Below are 20,371 nucleotides of genomic sequence, written 5' to 3'. Positions count from 1 at the left end.
TTGTCTCCTATGTTGGACCCACCACCATACCTATTTGTTTTTTGGAACTAAGCAAAAGCATGAAACACCTTTACAAGGCATACAATCCTTGTTACACACTAAACACCCATCCACCACTCTTTGCCTATGCAAATTAAAGTTCGTTTTATCTATCTAATTATACAATTATATTATTAGCCACCCAATTATGTTACTTAAAGTTGTACACACTTAATTATGAGAATTCATGTTAATTAATATTCTACTATGCATGCCCTCAACCAACCATTAGTGCGGCTCATCTAAGCTATTCTCCTCTCTAATTATTCTAAACAAACTTTAGATTATTTATATATAAAAAACTATTCATGCTCTTTAAGTTTCAATCACATATATATAGATAGTCGTGAATATACGAAAATTGATGAACAATAATTATAATAATAAACAAAAATGAAATTAGATAGTAGTGTATGTGATAGAAGAAAAGAGGGACCAATGGGAAGAACGTAAGATTGGAAGGGAGACATGGACATATGATGGAGGGTACGATGAATGCGGGCGATTAATAAGACTAAGAAGGGAACAGTGGGAAGGTGTTTATTGCCAACCAAAGACAAAAACCAATCCACCGGACAAAGACACATTGATTAAAGCAAAGAAAAGAAAAAAATAGAGAAAAGTAAGGATGATGATTTTGTGTGTGTCGCACAAATATTGGAGCCAGCAGCATGTGTGGGTGCTCACTATTAATTACTAGTTATTAGTGTCCATTCACCACACATTTCATCTTTTATATTATCTTCTCTCTCCCTAATAATAAAAGAAAACACTAATTGCAAGTTTAGCTATTTTCATCAAGGTTAAGTGTAATTCTACTCTTGACAAAAGAAGGGAAAAATGAAAGACACAAAAAAGACAAGCATGGGTGTGAGATAGAGAGCTTTAATAAAGTGATAATGGAAATGCATGTCTGTGTCTGTGCCACAACCTTACATGTAGACTGTAGTAGCTTTCAATAATACAAAGAGTTTCGAGAGAAAACCACGGGGGAACACACAACACTACTATGGATAGCCTTAGGGAATTTTACTGCCTACCATCCACGTGCGTTACCAACACCTATGGAATCGAATCAAAACAAACAAACATCCTTAATTTTCGTGAAAAAATAATTTAAAAAAAAAATTATTCACAGTAGTAGATTCTCTCCAGTAAAAAAAAATGAATAGTATCAATTGTGATTTTTTACTTTTTATTATTCTCTCTCTTATTTATTTTTGATCTCACTTATAAAATTAATGGTGAGAGATCACACGTCATTTTTTTAAGTATTAAAAAAACTGAGAGAGGAATCCATTTTTTAGTAAATCTTCTTCATGCATATTATTAAGAGTGTAATCTTTGTTATTATCATAAAACGTTCTATATTATCGTACAATCACATTTGTTCTTTTAAATAATTATTCATACAGTCAATATAAAAAATTATTATTTTTATTAATATAATATTACTTAATTAAATATTCATATAAAACTACCTTAATTTACATTGTCAAAGCATGAAAAATTGCATGGATGGACAGGTATTTTCAAAATAATCAATTGTATCGCAATAATTGATTTAACGTAGAAATGCGCGTTAACTAAAAATAAATAATCACGAGAAAGTCTTTGTTTTTGTTTTATTATTATTTTGGAGAAAAGTTAGATAATACTTAAAGTTACGATCATGCGGTAATCAAAAATTGTTTCAAGTTGGAATTGAAAAATAATTGAAATGGCGCATGCGGTTAAAAAGGTTGGAATCTATTGAAGAAGACTGTTATTGTCAGCATATTGATTCAGGAAACAGGGGAAATAAAAACAAAAAACAGTAATATCACAGTGTGTTCAGTGTTAAATAGTTATTAAGCTTTTGATGCCAAGGACATGTATCATAACTAATTAGAGTCCTTTTATATACCATCTCGTGCTGCTGCTTTAAATTCCTTTTGGATTTTTATACACCCTCAAATCATTTATTTCTTAACAATATGGGGGAACCCAAAATGCTTTATTTTATTTTTGAAAAAGTTTAAGTAACTAACAATGTTGGTAAATAATATCAACATGCACCAATGATAATTAATTGGAATGACTCGTAATTATATTTGTAATTATCGGTAGTTCTATAATTTTTTTTAAAAGAAATAGTATTTAATTTATCGTGAAATTTATTGGTTTTAAAAAAATTCATATCCGATATTTTAGTCCGTAACAAATTTTTATTATGTAAAAATACTCAAAAATTAATTCTATCGTTTTAAAAGAAGAGTTATTTATTTGTCTTATATAATACTTTCAAGACATAAATTATCTTATAATAAAATTTGTTAAAGACTTATTTATTTAATATCTATATTAAAAATTTAATTAAAAGTGACAAAAAAATTAATTTCTCTAGCAAAAATAATTTTATAAGATTTTTAGATAATAAAATTTTATTGAAGATTAACATATTTGATATAAAATTTTTTAGAGACCGTTTGAGTATTTTCCTCTTTTTTTCCCCTTAAATTGTGTAGGGAAGAATCTGTTAAACAAAAAATGTCAAATTTGATTTAACATAAGAGCAGGTATAAAAATACATATTGTTGTCGGTGACACATATATATAGTAGAGCAAAACAGAATTAATCTTTTTGTTTTCTCTTTGCATTTAATATTGGCAAAGCAAAAGAGAAAAGTAGAAGAAGAAAGAAATTAAAGAAATGAATCCAACTCCAATTTAGAGTCAATTTAACCCCACTTTTGATGTGGACTAATCCAACTTTTATGACTTTTGCACGAGGACAGACAAATCTTTAAGTCATGTCTATTTCTAAGTGTCTACTATCTATTTGTAGCCATGTGGAATATGTATGTATATCTATATCATATTCTCTAATTGGCATCTTTCCTAACCATAACTTAATTATTCACTATAAACATTTAATCTATTTACTTGCAAATTGGGATGATAGAATTAAGATTCAAATAAGCAAATTAATTATATCATTGTGATCTAGGAATGAATAACCATGATGATGATGACGATTTAATTATAAACACAAATCTATGCAATGCATCTATACTATTATATATAGTTATATACACATGAATATGATGATCTAGTTTTACAATCGATTTTCCCTTCATGATTTGATATTGGAAATTAAAAAAAAAAAGAAGAAGAAGACTGATTACGACTTATGATTGATTGCCTCAACACCTTTTTATAAATGAATGTTTCTGAAAAACAAAAAAAACCAAAAAGGCAAAATGGCTCGTGCATGCCAAAAATAGTATTACTTTATAAAAAGACATTAAAGGATTATTTAGGTCATAATAAATAGTGCTTTGATTATGTATTATGGAAATGAATGAGACCTCTCTCAAGAAGAGAAGAGGCCCAACGTGCATCTCAAGAGCCAAGCTACCAAGGACACAGACAAGTCATACAATATAATTGATGAACGAATAATAATAATAATAATATAATGTTATTAGTTTCTCCAAAAAGAAGCACTTCAAAGTTCAAAAGTGTTTTCTTAATTCATGTTTTATGCATAACAGTTCTTATCTCTTTGTCGGGGAAGAGTTGAAGTTGTGTAGGGAGTGTTGGATAAGGATAAATTAATTAAAAAGAAAAAATGATAGCCACTTGCCTTATTCATTGGCCAAAATTTTCCATGCTCATGCATGAACTTTTGATAATAATTATTACTACCCTTGAATTTTACAACTCCATATAGATATATTTTGACGTTTAACCAAACTGTTGAATTAATTAAACTTAGTAACTCGAAGATCAAAACCTTCAAATTACTCAAAACTTTTCATAATTATTTAACACTTGTGAAGCAACCTTGTAGTCAAACAAATTGGCTATTTTTGTTTTAATTGGCTTTGTTTTGATCTTCTCTTTACTAAAGAGTAAGCTTGCAGTAGTTAAGTTACTTGTCTTACTTTATGTGGGGCAAAATATGGAAGTTGCAGCGTTTAAAGATCCTGTCATATAAATATAGTGTAATGCCACTTTTGGCCATTATTTTTTCCCAAGTGTTCGGTTGCTCGGAAGAATGGCGGATCGGGTGAGGTGGAGGTAGGTGCAATCGGGTGAGGTGGGATGTGGACCTGAGTGCGAGCTGAAGGTGAGATGATCATCCAAATCGTCGGTGTGTCAACAGGTCGAGCCACCTGTAAGGACATTTCGATGCTAAAGTCAGTATCCGTACGAAGAGACGGCTAATTAGGGTATAAAATGTGACGTACCTCTAGTGAGGAGTAGGTCCCTCCCTTTTTATACTCTGAACTCGGATGGGCTCCTTGCTTGGGTCCATCTACCTGAAAAGCTTCTACTAACTGTCTAGGACTTTTTAGCGGAGCACGAAGAGGCATGCGGGTCACCTCTGAATTCGGGTTGTGTAACCAAACGGATCAGTAGTCCGTAGTTGGATCCGAGACCCTCGATGGACTGGACCGGAATACCAAACATATATTTTAATGGGTGCCAATTGTAGAATATTTTAAATAAATTTAAAAATTTTAACGTATTTCTGTAAGAATTATTTATTAAAATTGTGTTGTGTGAAACTTTTTGTCCTAAGAAAAAGTTATCATTTTTGCCTCCTATGAAAAACTTTTTCACCCCAATAAACAATTGTCATCATTCATATTTACACCTTGTGATTCACTTTTTATAAAATACCATTGAGTATATAATTTTATTATATTGAGGTTACTGAATTTTATAAGAATAAGACATATAAATTCTTACGTTAGTCAGACTCATTATTTTTATTTAAACAAACAAATTCTTAAACGTGTGATAAAATGACATATATATCTTATTTTTATAAATTTTAATATTCTCAATGTAAAAAAAAATTGAAAATGAAAACATCCTATACAAAAGTTTTTAAAGATCTATTTAGCATATACTCAATACCATTTTTGTATTAATTTAAAAAATGCAATTGTGTAGGTATTCAACTTATTTAGACACTGTATTTTTTTGTTTTTCTCAATATCCCTAATTCGATAAGTTAAGAATTAATCCGTCGCGCATCGAAGATTTAGTTAAGGACGCTAGCCAATGAGTTACTGCGTGTACAAGGCGGAATTCAAACTCCAACGCTTACTTAAACGGACTAACAAGCTAACTACTAAACCAACCTAACTTGGTTTTAATTTGTGTGTATAGTTTTGATATATATGTTAGTTCACTACTATGGCACAAAGGCATTATAATTCGAAGCAAAGTTTAACCCAGCAAGTTAGGTATATGCTCCACAAAATGAGGATGAAGGGTATATTTTTGGCAAAGAGGGAAAAGAAAAAAGGCACATACAAGAAAAAGAAAGTTGGAGGCGCGTGAGGTACACGGTGGGAGACATGATGAGTATGAAAATTTGAAAAAATTAAAAGAAAAGTTGAAGTTTGATGAGACGTGAGATATGTAAAAGAAGAGAGAGAAAGTGTGTGTTTGAACTTTGAAGTCTGAGCAAACTGATTGAGATGAAGAATCCTAACTACTAAAACAAGACGCCCACCATTGTTGCTGCCAAACAACACCCACATTTGACGTTACAGTACACGTACATGTACGTATATGTCCAGTATCAAAGTACGTAATAGTAATAATGTAAAACACTTTCATTTTTCCTTCTAAATTACTCTCATACTTTTATAGTAATGCTATTAATTATCTAATAAATTTGTTTAGCTTACATGACTATATAGTATATAGACGTACACTTCTCAATTTCAATTTCATTCAATATTCATTATTATTATTAAATGAAAGGTTTGTACCTTGTAGGCTGTAGCTTGCAAGAAAAAAAAAAGGGAAAAAGGAGGACTTTTCTTCTTTCATGGTTATGGTTGGATAATTAGTTATCAGAAGTCACAAGTCACTCATTACCTTAATATCCACGTACAATACCTAATAAATTGTGTTGTGGGTTGAGTTGTCAGATTGCATTTTTTTTCTCTTTTGTGATTCATGAGGCAAGTTTGAAGAAATGCTAGATTTGGTTGTGTGAAATGAAATATGAAACAATAATAATAAGTGAAGGAGAAATAATGAATGAATATGAATAAGAAAGAAAAGGAAAAAAGTGAGGGTGGGTTCTGTACTGTCTAGGGCTGTCCCCCCCACCCAACACACAGTGTTTGTTTCTCTCTCCAAAGTCCAAAAGGCACTAATACTATTACTATCTATCCATCACACATTGGCTTTTGTTGTTTGTGAGCTTCCTATGCATTTGTCCATGTCTGCTGCTCCCTCTTCTCACTACCTGCAAATGAGGGGAGGAGGGGTTAGACAATCATACTTTGAATCCCTTGTTATCATTTGAATCATCTTCTTTTTTCTCTATCACTCTGTTTCTGTTCTGTTCTGTTGTGTTCTGTTTACAGTCCCATTTCTCTGCTCCTCCCCTGTTTTGTGGTGCCCCTCCAAAAACATGAATTCCCCCTTTTCTTTTTTCATGATTTGACCTCATTTCCCATTCCCATTTTCACTACACTTCCCTCTTTCTGGGTTTCCCCTTTTTAAAATCCACTTGATTACTTCCCTTCTTTATCTTCTTTTTTTCCTTTTTATATTCTTCTTGCTTTAGTTACTTACTTACTTTCACTTTGAAGCCTCACTGAGAAAAACACCAAAAAAAAAAAAAACTTTTTTGTGTTCATGGAAATTGATCTGAACCATGCAGTGACTGAGGTTGAAAAGAATGCAACTTGCAATGGTGGCTGTCACAAAGAACAAGCAACTGCTTCTTGTGTGTGCTGTGTGCCATCATCATCATCATCATCATCATCATCCACTGCTGTGTCTTCTTCTTCGTATCTGGAGCTATGGCATGCTTGTGCTGGCCCTCTTACTTCTCTCCCAAAGAAGGGGAATGTGGTTGTCTACTTCCCACAAGGGCACTTAGAGCAAGCTGCATCTTTCTCTCCCTTCACACCATTGGAGATTCCAACACATGATCTTCAACCACAGATCTTCTGTAGAGTTGTCAATGTCCAACTACTTGTGAGTGCCCAATTCAGTGAAAACTGCATACCCTCTTTTCTGTTCATTTGGTTTTGGACTAAATTTTCAATTTTTTTTTCCTGTGTATTTCTTTATCAACAGGCCAATAAGGAGAATGATGAGGTTTACACACAGGTCACTTTGCTTCCCCAGGCTGAGGTTTGTTTGCTTTTTGAGATGTTGTTTTTGAATTTTTAAGCTTCATTCAGATTTTTTGTATGAGGCTGCAATTTGGTATGTTAATTCAGTTGGCAGGGATGGGGAAAGAGCTTCTTGAGGAATTGGGAGCTGATGAAGAAGGAAATGGAAGAACACCTACAAAAACAACACCTCACATGTTCTGCAAGACACTCACAGCCTCTGATACAAGCACTCATGGTGGTTTCTCTGTTCCTCGTAGAGCTGCTGAAGATTGTTTTCCTCCTTTGGTGTGTAACATCATGCTCTTCTTAAATATGCACTCATCTTTCTAGATTTCAGTCCGAAAAAAATTGGTATCGGTATATGAACTCGGGTTCGATAAGCTATTAAAATTAGTATTAAGTTTTAAATTTATGGTGTTTTCTTTTGATTACAGGATTATAAGCAGCAGAGACCCTCTCAAGAGCTTATTGCAAAAGACCTGCATGGTGTGGAGTGGAAATTTCGCCATATTTACAGAGGTATTCTCAAAAAATAGAAAGAAATAAAGAAGTGTGTGTGGCTGGCTTCATATGTTGGGGATAAATTATACAGAAAGTGGATGTGGTGGTTTTTGTCAGGTCAGCCGAGGCGGCATCTACTCACTACCGGATGGAGTATTTTCGTTAGCCAAAAGAATCTTGTGTCCGGTGATGCTGTGCTTTTCCTAAGGTATGTATATGTTGATCTTGGACTTCTTAATTGGCACAAATCTGCATTGGAAACACAGCAAATTTTCTTGAAATTCTTAATGTCATGTTGCCATATTTAGCAGAAAGTAATTATCAACTGCCAAAATAAAAATATTTGGATGTAGGTAGTATTGTCCTATTTATTGGATTGGTCAAAATATGTTCTTGTCATAGTGGCTCTAAAGTACCAAACTAGCAAAATGAAATCAAAATCTACTATGTAGAACATACTTCGTGTGCAGTAGAATCTTGAAGTTATTATGAGTCAGTAAACTTTAAAAGCATGAAAAATGAAGGATAATAATGTACAAATGCCTGTTAATTATATATATTTTGTAGGGGTGAAAATGGAGAATTGAGATTGGGAATCAGAAGAGCTGTTCGACCAAGAAATGGTCTTCCTGAGTCTATTGTTGGTAACCAGAGTTGTTATCCCAATTTCCTTTCTTCTGTGGCTAATGCTATATCAGCAAAAAGCATGTTTCATGTTTTCTACAGTCCAAGGTAATAGATCAGAAAGATGTTTTCTTCTGTTCTTAGTTCTTATCAATATGCAAATCCGGTCTAGGGATTAAATGTTCAGCCATTTAACATGCTATATTGCAGGGCAAGTCATGCAGATTTTGTTGTATCCTATCAAAAGTATGCCAAAAGCATCAAGAATCCGGTGACCATTGGCACAAGATTCAAAATGAAATTTGAAATGGATGAATCACCTGAAAGAAGGTCAACAGTGGCAATAGCTATGAATATTTTAGCTGCATATCTCTCACGAAAATTTATATCCTGTGAGGAACATGAATCAATCTTCTTACCTTGCAGGTGTACTAGTGGTATAGTGACTGGAATGAGTGATTTGGATCCATACAGATGGCCTAAATCAAAATGGAGGTGCTTAATGGTACATTTTCAGTTTTGCTTGAACTATGCACCATGTTTTCCCCCCAAACATTTTATCTAAGTTTACTGCTTTGATATCCAACAGGTCAGATGGGATGAGGATATGGAGACTAATCATCAGGATCGAGTATCTCCGTGGGAGATCGATCCTTCGGCTTCTCTCCCTCCATTGAGCATGCAGTGTTCCCCAAGGCTGAAGAAACTGCGGACAGGTCTGCAGGCTGCATCATCCAGTCACCTCATCACTGGTATGACTGTTAATCAAACAAATGATGATATTATATATATGGCCGAGTAGTAATCACCCCCCTAATTTTCGTGATGGCGGCAGGAGGCACTGGGTTTATGGACTTGGAGGAGTCTGTAAGATCGCCCAAGGTCTTGCAAGGTCAAGAAAATACAGGTTTTATGTCCCTATATTTTGGACGTGACACAGTAACTAAGCAGCCAGGTTTTGAGATCAGTTCTCCCAATCATCCGAATCTTGCATCGGCCGGAGCAAGAAAGATGACTGCTGCTGAGCTTATGAGGGTTCACCCTCCTACTTATGCAGGCTTCGTGGAACCTAATAATAGGTTTCCGAGGGTCTTGCAAGGTCAAGAAATATGTCCACTAAGGTCCCTGACAGGGAAGGTTGATATGAACCTCGGTGCTTGGGGTAATAAACCAAGTAGTGCAAGTTGCACAACTTTCAACCTGCATCAAGCTACCAGACCAAAATTTGATTCTTTAGGATCAGAAGTCCTTCAAACTGCGTATTTTCCTTATGGTGATATTCACAAAGCTGGTCATGGTAGCAGCATGTTGTGCTCTAAACCGTCGAGTTTCCAAAGAGATATTGCGCCGTTTAACACTCCTCTTACTCAGGCAGGGATAATTAGAAATGAAATTGGAAGGTCTGGCCCTTCAATCATGCATGAGCAGAAGCTGCCGGAGAATGTTTCCGCGGTTTCTTCTTTAGGGGGAAACAGCATGAGGATGCCAGTTCCGGATGAAGAGAATCTCAAGGGGAAGATAAATGGATGTAAACTATTTGGAGTTGCCTTGTCTGGAGAAACTACCACCCAAAATGCTAAAAGGAGCTGCACAAAGGTGAGCGATGATAGGTAGCAACAGAGTTATATTATGATATGCCAACTTTTTCTCTTACTTTGACAAATTTGGCCAACCAATATAACATACACTGAATGAAGGTTCACAAGCAAGGCAGCTTAGTTGGAAGAGCAATCGATCTCTCAAGATTGAGCAGCTACACTGATCTCTTCACTGAACTTGAGAGACTCTTTGGCATGGAAGGCCTACTAAGAGATCCTGATAAGGGATGGAGGATCCTGTACACCGACAGCGAAAACGACATCATGGTTGTCGGGGATGACCCATGGCAGTAAGTACTCCCCTTCCTTAACTAAACATCTGTATATAAAGGAAAATGCTGTTTATGCCACCTTACTCAACTTAACGTGTGTTCCATTTACAACTTTCTTGTGCAGTGAGTTCTGCAATGTGGTATCAAAGATTCATATATATACACAAGAGGAAGTGGAGAAGATGACAATTGGGATTATCAGTGATGATACACAGAGCTGTTTGGAACAGGCACCAGTCAATATGGAGGCTTCTAAGTCTTCCTCGGTGGGTCAGCCAGATTCTTCCCCAACAGTAGTTAGAGTCTAGTGTCGGGTTGCCTTTTTGTGTTTGCCCTCTTCTTTTCCTTTATTTGCAATATAATTGAATGCAATTTTCATCTGTTGATGCAAAGATTGATTACTACAAGATGCGTTAGAGAACTGAATTATGTAATAAGGCCGTTATTTACCGCTGAGGCGTTAACTAAGCTTGACATACTGTGGAATAATAATCTTAGGCTCCGAGTCCAATATAACAACGCAATATGGAGAACAATTTAGGACCTGACCAAGTGCGAACGTAATACCAACATTCTAGGACCTGACCAAGCGCGAACCTAGTACCATTAACCACTGTCCGTGATCCCGGTGATTTAGGATATATTCATTTTTCACAAAACTATTTTACTTTTCCTGATTTCGTTTCTTATTTCTGGCCTTCAGGCTAAAAGCCATACAATGAGTACGAAAGAACCTTTTTTTAGTTAGGCCCAAGAATCAAGATGGAGGCATTGCTTCGTTCATTTTCTTCGGAGAGGAGGCAACAGAATAGCAGTAACTAGTAAGGTGAGTGAACTTTTGGACTTCAATGCTTGCCTCCCCTGCTCTGGTTCCATGCCACTTTAACTTGCACACTGTTCGACGGCCAAACAATTCAACTCAAGAAATATGTTCTTCAAACAGAGACCATCAATTTCAAGGAGGAGAGAGTACCACTTAATCACTTATCTACCAGTTTCCTTTACAAACGGGTAAATCATATATTACAAAATTGGGCATATAGCTGGGGGTGATTGAGATAAACCTACTTCTGAATTCTGATATTTTACTAGAGAATCCGATGGCTATACATTTACAGGTAATTTGCTCTCAGCAGAGCCAAAATTGAAGATAAAATATTCTCAATGCAGAACTCCCCACCATATCAAAATGAACTACGTCCATCCAGACAATGTAGCATGCCTAGTTGATAACACGAATTATATAGCCTGCGACGGACCTGTCATCATGTGTTGTAAGGACAATTTGAATATCAAATGTCAAGAATTGAGAATCTTTATAGCAACATCTTTACCAAAAATACATCCGGAAGGCAAAACATTGGATGGGCAAATTTGTAGCTAGTAAGTAGATTCCTTCACATTCCCTCATCAACTTCCATTTCCTGAGCACCAATATCGCTGCTCAGCTTTCTTCAGTTTCTAAATGCAAAATATGGTGTTTAGAAGGGCCTCATCTTAATTTATTATTAGATACACAATGTCTAATGTCTCTACTCAGAATCTGAATCAATAGAAAGATACAAGTGGGGCCTTACTGAACGTTTTTGGCGGGGAAATGAGAATGGGCTGTCAGATCTTGGCCTACTTGCTTTGTCAGATCTAGCATCATTCATACCAAGCAGCAAAGAACCTGGCATGAGAAGGAACAATGAGTCAAGGAGAACGGGCCAAAACATAAATCTATACTGCATTCAAAATGACCAACTTAGAACAGGCACACAATCCCGATAATGTAGTGTTGAAAAACAATTGTGCATGTAATTTTTCATTGATTTGGAGCAAAATAAGGGAACATAGCAGGAGAAAGGAACTAGGGCAGGACACATAGTTACATCTATGAAAAAAGCAGAGGAACAAGGTGATGAGGCAAAAGAACCGTCTTATCAAAGAGAATTCCTAGGAATTTTTCTTTTTACTAATAATATATATTTTTACACTGCATACTTGAAAATGGGCAGGATACTAACCACCACAGGGTGTGTATCTATACTTCCTGATCCAGAGGGCAAGTTGAACAAAATGCCTTCCTCAGCTAATGACATAGTGCTATATAATGAAAGAGTTTGCAAGAGAAACCGTGACAAAAAAAAATATACAAGATTTAACAAAAGTAACAAACCAGTATCTGTCAATGTGTCTGTTGCACCTCCTCTGGATGTAGCCTGCGATCTGGAATTCAACCCACTGGGGACAGAACCATTACCATTACTTCCACCAGCACCACCTCCAAGCCTAAGAGAGATCCAATCATCAGTGCAGACACCATTTGACACATCTGCCTGTTCTCTTGATTCATGCTGCACAGATGATTCCAGTGGTGTTGTTGGAAGAAAAATCTTAAGTGAGGGATCTTCTCCAGCAAATGCCAGAGGATTGTCTACCAAACCACCAACCAAACCACCATTTAAATCAGCATCAGATCGACCTGCAGAGGAATCTTGTATCAAAGAATTGGATTCCAAAGCAGAAGTATCTGAAGCTAACGTATAACCATTTAAATCACCATTCTGCAAGTGGACCAATGCATCCGAGACATCTGCATCTGAACTAAATAACTGGAATCCTGAGCCAGCCTGAGTTCCTGAAGGCAATGACCAGATGGAAGAAGGCATCCCAAAATCATCTTCATTGGGGTTACTGAAGAGACCTAAGCATGGATTTCCACCAAGATTGTGATCTGTATATGAATCAATAATTCCAGGCTGTGGCATCGAGTAAATATCAGTATCAGCGGCACCAGTTTCATTATTTTTATACTCAATTGTAGAAGATACCAATATATCATTGTCGTCTTCTGAATCAGAGAGAACAATAACTTCTGCATCAGCTGCCAGAGCAGAAGGGTTAGGTACAGTATATCCATAAGCTGAATCAACATTATTGTGAGGCACTGAATCCATCTCAATCCCATTGGTAGGAGAATAATCAATATGCCCACCGACACCCTGATTTACACTAGGATCATCACCTTCCCGACCACTTACAGTGTCACTGCTGCTCATTGGTATAACCACATGATCATGATTTCCAAAATCTTTGTTCAATCCATTGCCAGATGAGGTATTTGTGTCCTCAGGTTTGCTGAATACCCAAACCCCATCATGATTCTTCTTCATGCCAATTCTTAGACCAGTTGGAGTGTCTGAAACATCTTCCTGTTTGAGCTTTAAAGCCTCCATTCCATTGACTTCTCCATTGGTAGAAAGAGCCAGGGATCCATCAGGACAGTGCCATTGAACAAGATTCCCTAACTCCCGGTGTTCACTTTCACTCTTAGCCTTGGCACGCCAATAACCATCAGGCTTCACCTCAATTTCAGTAACATCTTCCCCACAATTTCTCATCTGTACCAGCAAATCAATGTAAATAATTACAAGTTCATCTCATATAAACTTCAGGAAGAGAGAAATAAAGATTAAGGGGGGTAAAAGACCTACCATAGAAGTTATCCGATTAAAATAAGGGTCAATAATGATATCCTCCAATGCATAGTTTTTAAGACATATGGGACATTGCCACTGCAGAAACAATTAATGCTTCATCATACATACTATAAAATAATATACTTCTATGTGGAGGCTGTCATACAAATCATGGGGCAATTTGAGGATCTTACCTTCCTTGAGCGTTGATTCATTTCCACAAAAATTTCAAGATCAAAGCAACCCATGTGAGCACAAGGTTTGAATCTTCCTGCAACCCTCATTCTTGAACCACTCATCTATAAAGTTCACATGCATAAAAAAAATGTCTATTTGTGAAAATGACTAGCAAAACTTCAAGGATTAATAAAAAACTATCCAATACTTGAAAGCCTTACTGGACAACGAAGGTTGATGGTAAAAGTATCTGAGACCACTTCCAAATCACTGTCACTGTCAGCATTATCATCTGCATTTCCACCCCCAACACGAGAACATACACGTGCAAGAGCATCTTCAAAACGCTCCCCATCAGACTCCTTGGGAATTGTGTTTAGGATCTAGAAAACGGAGACTCAAATCCTTTAATTTAAAGGCACATACAGATAACATTTGGAGAAAGGATATAATTAATCAGAAAGCTAAGACTACGTAAGAAATGTTCTATCAACTATCAGTCCATCTCAATTCCAGTAAGGAATCATACCATTATATGGTAATAGGAAATAGGAAAATAAGCAACCATATAATGCAATCTACCTGTTGCAAGCTACGCCTTTTAACAATACGGACCCCTAAACAGAAAATGCGAGCATCACACCCTGTTAAGGAAATCTTATTAATTCCGTCTTTTGTATATGGCGTGATCTGACAAAGAAGAAATAAGGAAATTCAATGAAACTTGTAAAATTAACACTTCAGAAAACCTTGGACTAAACCTAGCACCCAGGAGGAAAATATCTCCATGTAAAATACAAGACAGAGATTAAATGACTGCAGGAAATTCTGAGAAGTTACAACCATACTGACAATAAACTTACAATTGGGCCATCGTCACGGCCGTTAGCCCCGAGCAGTTGTGAACCAGGTCGGTTAATCACACGAACAGGAACACCTACATGTACCATACTCAAATCAATAAAAACAAAATGCAAATGCAATCAAATTCACCAATTCTGCAAACAATGTTTCTGTTGCACTAAGTAATTATGTACCTCTGATCACACGAGTATCATGAAAGCTAAAACAAAATCAACTTTCTGAACCAATTCAAAAAAACAGACAACAGAGAGAAGATTGTGACTAGAAATCATACCATTGACCTGCAGGTCTGTATATTGTGGCCATTGCATCCTATATGAAACTTTGTCGTTCAGCAGCATGCACCAGGCCTACAAACGACACTTGGCTTATATCAACAAACTAACTTAGGTAAAAGGTTGCCCATTAACTTACTATAACTAAAAAATAATCAACCTGAACATCAAATTCTGGTCTTGATACCAAGTCCTTGTCTGCCCTTGTAAGTTGAAATGTTCTATCCACACTCTGCACTGGGTTGGCTCTGAATAATTCAAAGGGGAATATGGTCAAATCATTCAAGCAACACCAACAATAACCGAGTTTTGTTCCACGAAGTGGGGTCAAGCACTTCAAGCAGAAATTTTTCAAAGGGTATATTTTCATCTCAGACAAACAAATTCAATGCTCAAGTCTTATCCATTGCACACAACATAAAAAGGAAACAGCACTAATATTAGGATCATTTATAATAGCCAAGGTTGTCAAACTCGCAAGTCTAAGTAAGCTCGTGGAGTTGACCTAGATCCGACTTGCGAGTTAACTCGTAGACTCGTATGAGTTCACCTGTTCTATATATATATATATAATGTATATTTACTCAATTCTAACCTTTCAAAATTAATAATATCAATCTTAAAGCACATAATAAATTAAAATAATAGCATACATTATAACAAATACTTTAAAATACACATTCAAATCCTCTATAATTATTCTTATACAAATACAACATAGAAACACACAAACTTAAAAATTCTAAATCTGTAATACTAAATCTTTAATTGAACATTGAACAATATCAAATAATCAAATTAACTCTAATCAAAATAATTAATTACTAATCAGCCATGAATGGATGAACCATCTGGCCATCTAACATAAACGATAAGAAATAGGCTAAAATTAGAAGCAATAAAATTTAAAAAGCAAAAAAAAACTAAATCAAGAAGCAAAGGCTCAAAGAAAGGGCAAAAGGCATACAAAAGATGGAGGATACAGAAGAAAAGAAGGGACAAAGTCCCAGCAACAGCAGATCGAAGACAAGGGTGCAGCAGGCAGCGGTGGTGAGGGTGCAGCAGCAGCACGAAACGACGGCGACAAATAGTCATGGATTTCACGACGGTGCAAACTAGAGCAGAGATAGGACTGTAGTGAACGGTGATAGCACGATGGAGTTGCGGATAGTGGAGATGTGAAGAAATACAAAGCAGAGGGCAACATAGGTAAAATTCACAAAGACAATGGCGCAAATCAGAGCAGAGGTAGTAGACGCAGTCGAACAACGGCAGCTCGACGAGGAACGGCGACTACGGCAGAACATGGAGAAAGTGAGACTTGAGAGAAACGACGCAGATGAGTGAGTTGTGAGTGAGTTTTCTTTCATTCTTTGGGAGTGTTATCGTAACCCTAATAAAAAAAAAGTGCTTTTTTGGTTTCAAAATGACGCTTTTTTGAGCAAAAATGAAGAAAAACACAAACTCGCCAACTCGGTCCTAGACTCACGAGTTTGTCCGAGTTTGACCCAGACTAGCCGAGTTTACTCAGGATAGAGTCTATGCCCGAGTCAACTCGATTCCATATCTAAACTCTCGTACGAGTTTACGAGTTAACTCGAGAGTTTGACAACAATGATAATAGCACAAAAGATAAAAGTTGTTACAATCCCTTCAAACAGAACAATATCTTAAATATAAAATATCAATAGAAAGCAACTAAAACTGGAAAGAAAAGATATATGCATGAACTTGTGTTCAAGATCGAAACAGATAATATTTCCCAATCTCTAGGCGGCATAAAGCAATAAGAAATTTATTTCTGTTCAATAGAAACTTGAACAATCAGACAAATTATGTCTATCTTCAGCACATCCACACAAGGCACTCACCCATCAGTTGGAATATGGGTTGTAGTCAACTTCACAGGAAACATAGGGGTGGCCACTGAAACCCAAAACCTGCAATGGAGAAAAGAGCAGAAAACAGATATTTGAGTGGCTCAGTGCATTTGGAGAAATGGAGTTTATCATTTATTTTCTACATTTTTCTATTCTAGTGACGGGGTAATCTCCATTGTTATTATCAGTTAAATTGATTCCTATTGTAAACCAACACATGCACTAGAAAATACTAACACACAATTGCTCTTAAAGTAAAAATGTATACGCAGAACTAAATTACGAAGAAAAATACTTTCAAACAACAAATTCAGATCTCAAATAAGCTAAAATATCAAGGAAACAAATCTTACGGATCTGCACGAGTGAGTCGACAGAGTTCACAGTAAAATTTTTGAGGAAGGGGTGGAATTGGTTCCATAGGTTTCTCTGGAATAATAACACAGTTAATGTGCTGCCACACATGGCATCTTGTATCCTCACACTGCAATAAAATAAGAGAAAAGACCATAAATATCTAAGTTGTAATTGCAGGGTTGTGAAAAGTACATTCTATTGACGAAATAATGTGGCTGAGCGTCAATGAAATTGTATGCCATTGCAAGTAAAAGTGGATAAAGTTTACACATTAGGAGGAACAAAGAAACATCTTGAATATTACATTACACCTTTATCAGTGGATCAGTTTCCAACGAACTACCACAAAGACACCGAATCTTTGTGTCTTCCTGAAAGACCTCATCAACTTCACCTTTAATTTTAACATTACTGACATCTGGGGAGGAACCCTGTCCCTTTGATGCTAAATCAATGGCCCCAGATACCTGCAATTTTCTGTTCAAAAAGGAAATACAAAACATCAAGAAAGAAAAATAATAAAGCTGGGAACATGAACAGCAGTCGACTTATCCAAAATCAGACCTAAAAATCAAATCACCAAATCATGTCAGAACTGTGATCTACAACTTTTGCTACACTACATTGATCTGAAGCATATGAAAAGGCATATATATGAACACATACCTAAAGGTATCATCCACTAATTTTGCCACCTGTTCTTTCCCAATAACATTCTTCTTAGCCCACATTTTGGAAGCTGGAAGGGAACAAAAATCTCAGTTAACAGGAAAATGAATGATTATTTTTATAAAAAAAAGAGAATATCATTACGACAGAGAGAAGTATCGTTAGAACAAGGATGGGTGACAAGAAATTAAGAAAAAGCTCAATTTCATAAAAGTAAGAAGGAATATTTTTTGAGCAAAAGAGAAAATTCACTGCGGTTTAGCAGGATACCCTGTAACTTTAACCGAAGAAGAAAAAGGGGAAAAGAAGAGGACAAAGAAGAAGCTACAACTGACCATCAGAAAGAAGGTATCATTAGACAAATAAAACACGAAACCTCTGCAACACATCTACACTCGAGAATTTAGCTATTAACTATATTATGCAGATATAGTCTAAAACTTCCAGCATATAAGCTTCTCACCAGCCAAACAGGGACATCATGAAAATTTAAAAATTAAAGACTTCAAGGTAGAATTAGAAACAAAGGTTGAGACATATGTGGTCGTGTGTGCGACTGTGCATCATAAAGATAGAGAGTAGGGTCTTACCCTGTTCATCTGAGAGAATAGACAATATCCTATCAACGAGATCCTGCAGAAAATAAAACATTTAAATAATTATATTTTTTATAATTGCCAATGCCAGAATCAGTAATATTTTTTCTTATCTGACCTGCTTCTTTCCCTGCTTTGAAAGTCCCAATTGAGTGAGCACATCTTTGAGCTCTTTTATGCGAAAAGAATTCAATTTTTCCTACAAGAGATGTCACTAAATCATAAAAGTAGAACAGCATTTCAATTTATAGTGTGCGGGTTCACAACAATTGCAATGAAGAATAATTATAACCTATACCAGACATCCCTTTTCTTTCGTCAGAAGTAAGCCAAGTAACCAAAAGACCGAAAAAATCCAATCAATGAAAACAAGCCACACACTAAACTTGGCAGAGGGGCCAAATAAAACAAATTCACCATCCATGCAAATCAGTTCTTTAATAAAACGAAGTTTGCTCCATCTGCATTAAAAACATTTTTTACCACTACAAATTTCAATTCCACAATAACACTACGCAAAAGCAAACTACCACAGTACAATGCTACACTGAAAGAGACTTCAACAAGAAGTATCGTCGAAAAACAACAATGAACACGTAAAATCGTTATCCTAATATACCTTACAACTAGATACCAAGTCCATTTGTTCACGGAATCTTCAGCAACAGTCGGCAAGCAAAAGCCACGTAAGTTAGGCCATACTGGCAGCAGCAGCAACCGATCCTACACAAAATCAAATAAACGAAGCAAAAACAAAGATGAAAGGAGTTCAATTAAGCATGTCAACGTTGAATTACAGGTGAAAATCGGGTAAAATTGAGCTGAAACGAGGGAATGGAAGCAGAGAGAAGTGATCGCGAAATAGAGAGAAAGGGGAGAATGGAATGACGGTTAGGGTTTTGAGAGCTCACGAAGACTGAGTGCACGTCTCTGTGTAGTGGCGGTACTGTGTCCGTGTCTGTGCTGCTATCGTTTTTTGTGTTTTGGTTGGTATCGTTTTTTGACCCACAGCTCAGTCTTAGTCTCTTTACTATACTCGCAAAATGTGGACCTAATGGCTCATCATCCAATCCACTTTATTTTACGAGAACATGTCCGGGTTATGTTTCAATACGCTCGCGTCTACCATGCGGACCTAATCTTCATTTAGAATAAATTATTTTTTCCCTAAAATTTGTCAAAATTTTAAAAATGTTCATAAATTTTATTTAATTTTAATTATATTTTAAAATTTTTTATTTGTATCAAATATATTTTTTTGACAGTTACTTTCTAAAAAATTTAGGACCGATTCAATAATAACTAAATTTTAGGGTAAATTACTTTAATAAACTAAGTCGGTTCAAAAATTACTCAGATCCCCAAAACGAAAAAGGCTACTTGAATGTCCCAAGTTACATTTCTATATAAATTGAATCTATTAAATTCGATTTATGCAAACTGGTACTAAATCGAATCCATTAGATTCGAATTGCATGCAAATGGACGTCGACTATAAATCGAAACTAATAACTTCGAATTAAATACACACACTAAATCGAAATAATGAGATTTGATTCGTATATGCATGAAAATCAAACCAATTGAGTTCGATTTATAATGAAACGTGGCCAATTTTAGTATTTATTACACTAAGGGAGGAAATCGAATGCACTTAATTCGATTTATACAATACTGACATCTATAAATACGAGCTCAACGTGAATTTTCACCATAGTGAGATTCACAATGGCTAGTGATGAGAGTTTTATAACTTTTGTGCACTATAGAGGATTCATTAAGAAAAAAATGTGACGAGATATTAAGTTTACTGATAAGGACCTGCTGAGTGTTTTTTCTCAAACATTCGACGAGTTTTATTGAGTTTAAGGATACTATATTCCGAAAATTAGGTCTGCTTGGCGTCAAAT

At 35.8% G+C, this 20,371-nt stretch overlaps 2 protein-coding genes across 5 annotated transcripts; one reads left to right on the top strand and one right to left on the bottom strand.

Annotated features, from left to right (window-relative positions):
* The first annotated feature begins 6,018 nt into the window (after positions 1 to 6,018).
* On the top strand, positions 6,019 to 11,439 carry LOC130946321 (auxin response factor 4). 2 transcript variants are annotated; one of them, XM_057875012.1, is made up of 12 exons: positions 6,023 to 7,041; positions 7,144 to 7,200; positions 7,290 to 7,469; positions 7,619 to 7,703; positions 7,803 to 7,893; positions 8,253 to 8,417; positions 8,520 to 8,639; positions 8,736 to 8,814; positions 8,899 to 9,061; positions 9,145 to 9,905; positions 10,007 to 10,197; positions 10,304 to 11,439. In XM_057875012.1, exons 1-12 carry the CDS (start codon positions 6,697 to 6,699, stop codon positions 10,485 to 10,487), a joined length of 2,421 nt encoding a protein of 806 aa, XP_057730995.1. In that variant the 5' UTR covers positions 6,023 to 6,696; the 3' UTR covers positions 10,488 to 11,439. The 2 variants fall into 2 exon arrangements, with proteins under 2 accessions (XP_057730994.1, XP_057730995.1); XM_057875011.1 differs by having other exon boundaries at positions 6,019 to 7,041; positions 8,520 to 8,814.
* On the bottom strand, positions 11,133 to 19,491 carry LOC130946320 (E3 SUMO-protein ligase SIZ1-like). 3 transcript variants are annotated; one of them, XM_057875010.1, is made up of 20 exons: positions 19,373 to 19,491; positions 19,081 to 19,184; positions 18,580 to 18,660; positions 18,456 to 18,498; positions 17,863 to 17,935; positions 17,508 to 17,673; positions 17,193 to 17,323; positions 16,831 to 16,899; positions 15,120 to 15,207; positions 14,959 to 15,034; positions 14,684 to 14,757; positions 14,403 to 14,510; positions 14,042 to 14,203; positions 13,838 to 13,942; positions 13,659 to 13,739; positions 12,725 to 13,565; positions 12,341 to 12,646; positions 11,757 to 11,851; positions 11,514 to 11,640; positions 11,133 to 11,438 (listed from the first exon to the last, which is right to left on the bottom strand). In XM_057875010.1, the coding sequence occupies exons 2-19, from the start codon at positions 19,102 to 19,104 to the stop codon at positions 11,590 to 11,592; spliced, it is 2,574 nt and encodes an 857-aa protein (XP_057730993.1). In that variant the 5' UTR covers positions 19,105 to 19,184; positions 19,373 to 19,491; the 3' UTR covers positions 11,133 to 11,438; positions 11,514 to 11,589. The 3 variants fall into 3 exon arrangements, with proteins under 3 accessions (XP_057730993.1, XP_057730991.1, XP_057730992.1); XM_057875008.1 differs by having other exon boundaries at positions 12,341 to 13,565; XM_057875009.1 differs by having other exon boundaries at positions 11,133 to 11,427; positions 12,341 to 13,565.
* Between the last annotated feature and the right edge of the window lie 880 nt (positions 19,492 to 20,371).

Source organism: Arachis stenosperma, chromosome 8, assembly GCF_014773155.1.
Source record: "Arachis stenosperma cultivar V10309 chromosome 8, arast.V10309.gnm1.PFL2, whole genome shotgun sequence".
In the NCBI taxonomy this organism is placed as follows: domain Eukaryota; kingdom Viridiplantae; phylum Streptophyta; class Magnoliopsida; order Fabales; family Fabaceae; genus Arachis; species Arachis stenosperma.
The sequence above is the reverse complement of the archived record's forward strand: the minus strand, read 5'-3'. Positions and strand labels throughout refer to the sequence as shown.

Coding starts and splice junctions, on each gene's coding strand:
- LOC130946320 (XM_057875008.1), bottom strand. CDS start 19,104: ATGGACTTGGTATCTAGTTGTAAG. Junction 14,204..14,402: donor AAAGGCGTAGCTTGCAACAG/GTAGATTGCATT, acceptor TCCGTTTTCTAG/ATCCTAAACACAATTCCCAA. Junction 13,943..14,041: donor CCATCAACCTTCGTTGTCCA/GTAAGGCTTTCA, acceptor TGAACTTTATAG/ATGAGTGGTTCAAGAATGAG.
- LOC130946321 (XM_057875011.1), top strand. CDS start 6,697: ATGGAAATTGATCTGAACCATGCAGTGACTGAGGTTGAAAAGAATGCA. Junction 7,894..8,252: donor GATGCTGTGCTTTTCCTAAG/GTATGTATATGT, acceptor TATATTTTGTAG/GGGTGAAAATGGAGAATTGA. Junction 10,198..10,303: donor GTCGGGGATGACCCATGGCA/GTAAGTACTCCC, acceptor TTTCTTGTGCAG/TGAGTTCTGCAATGTGGTAT.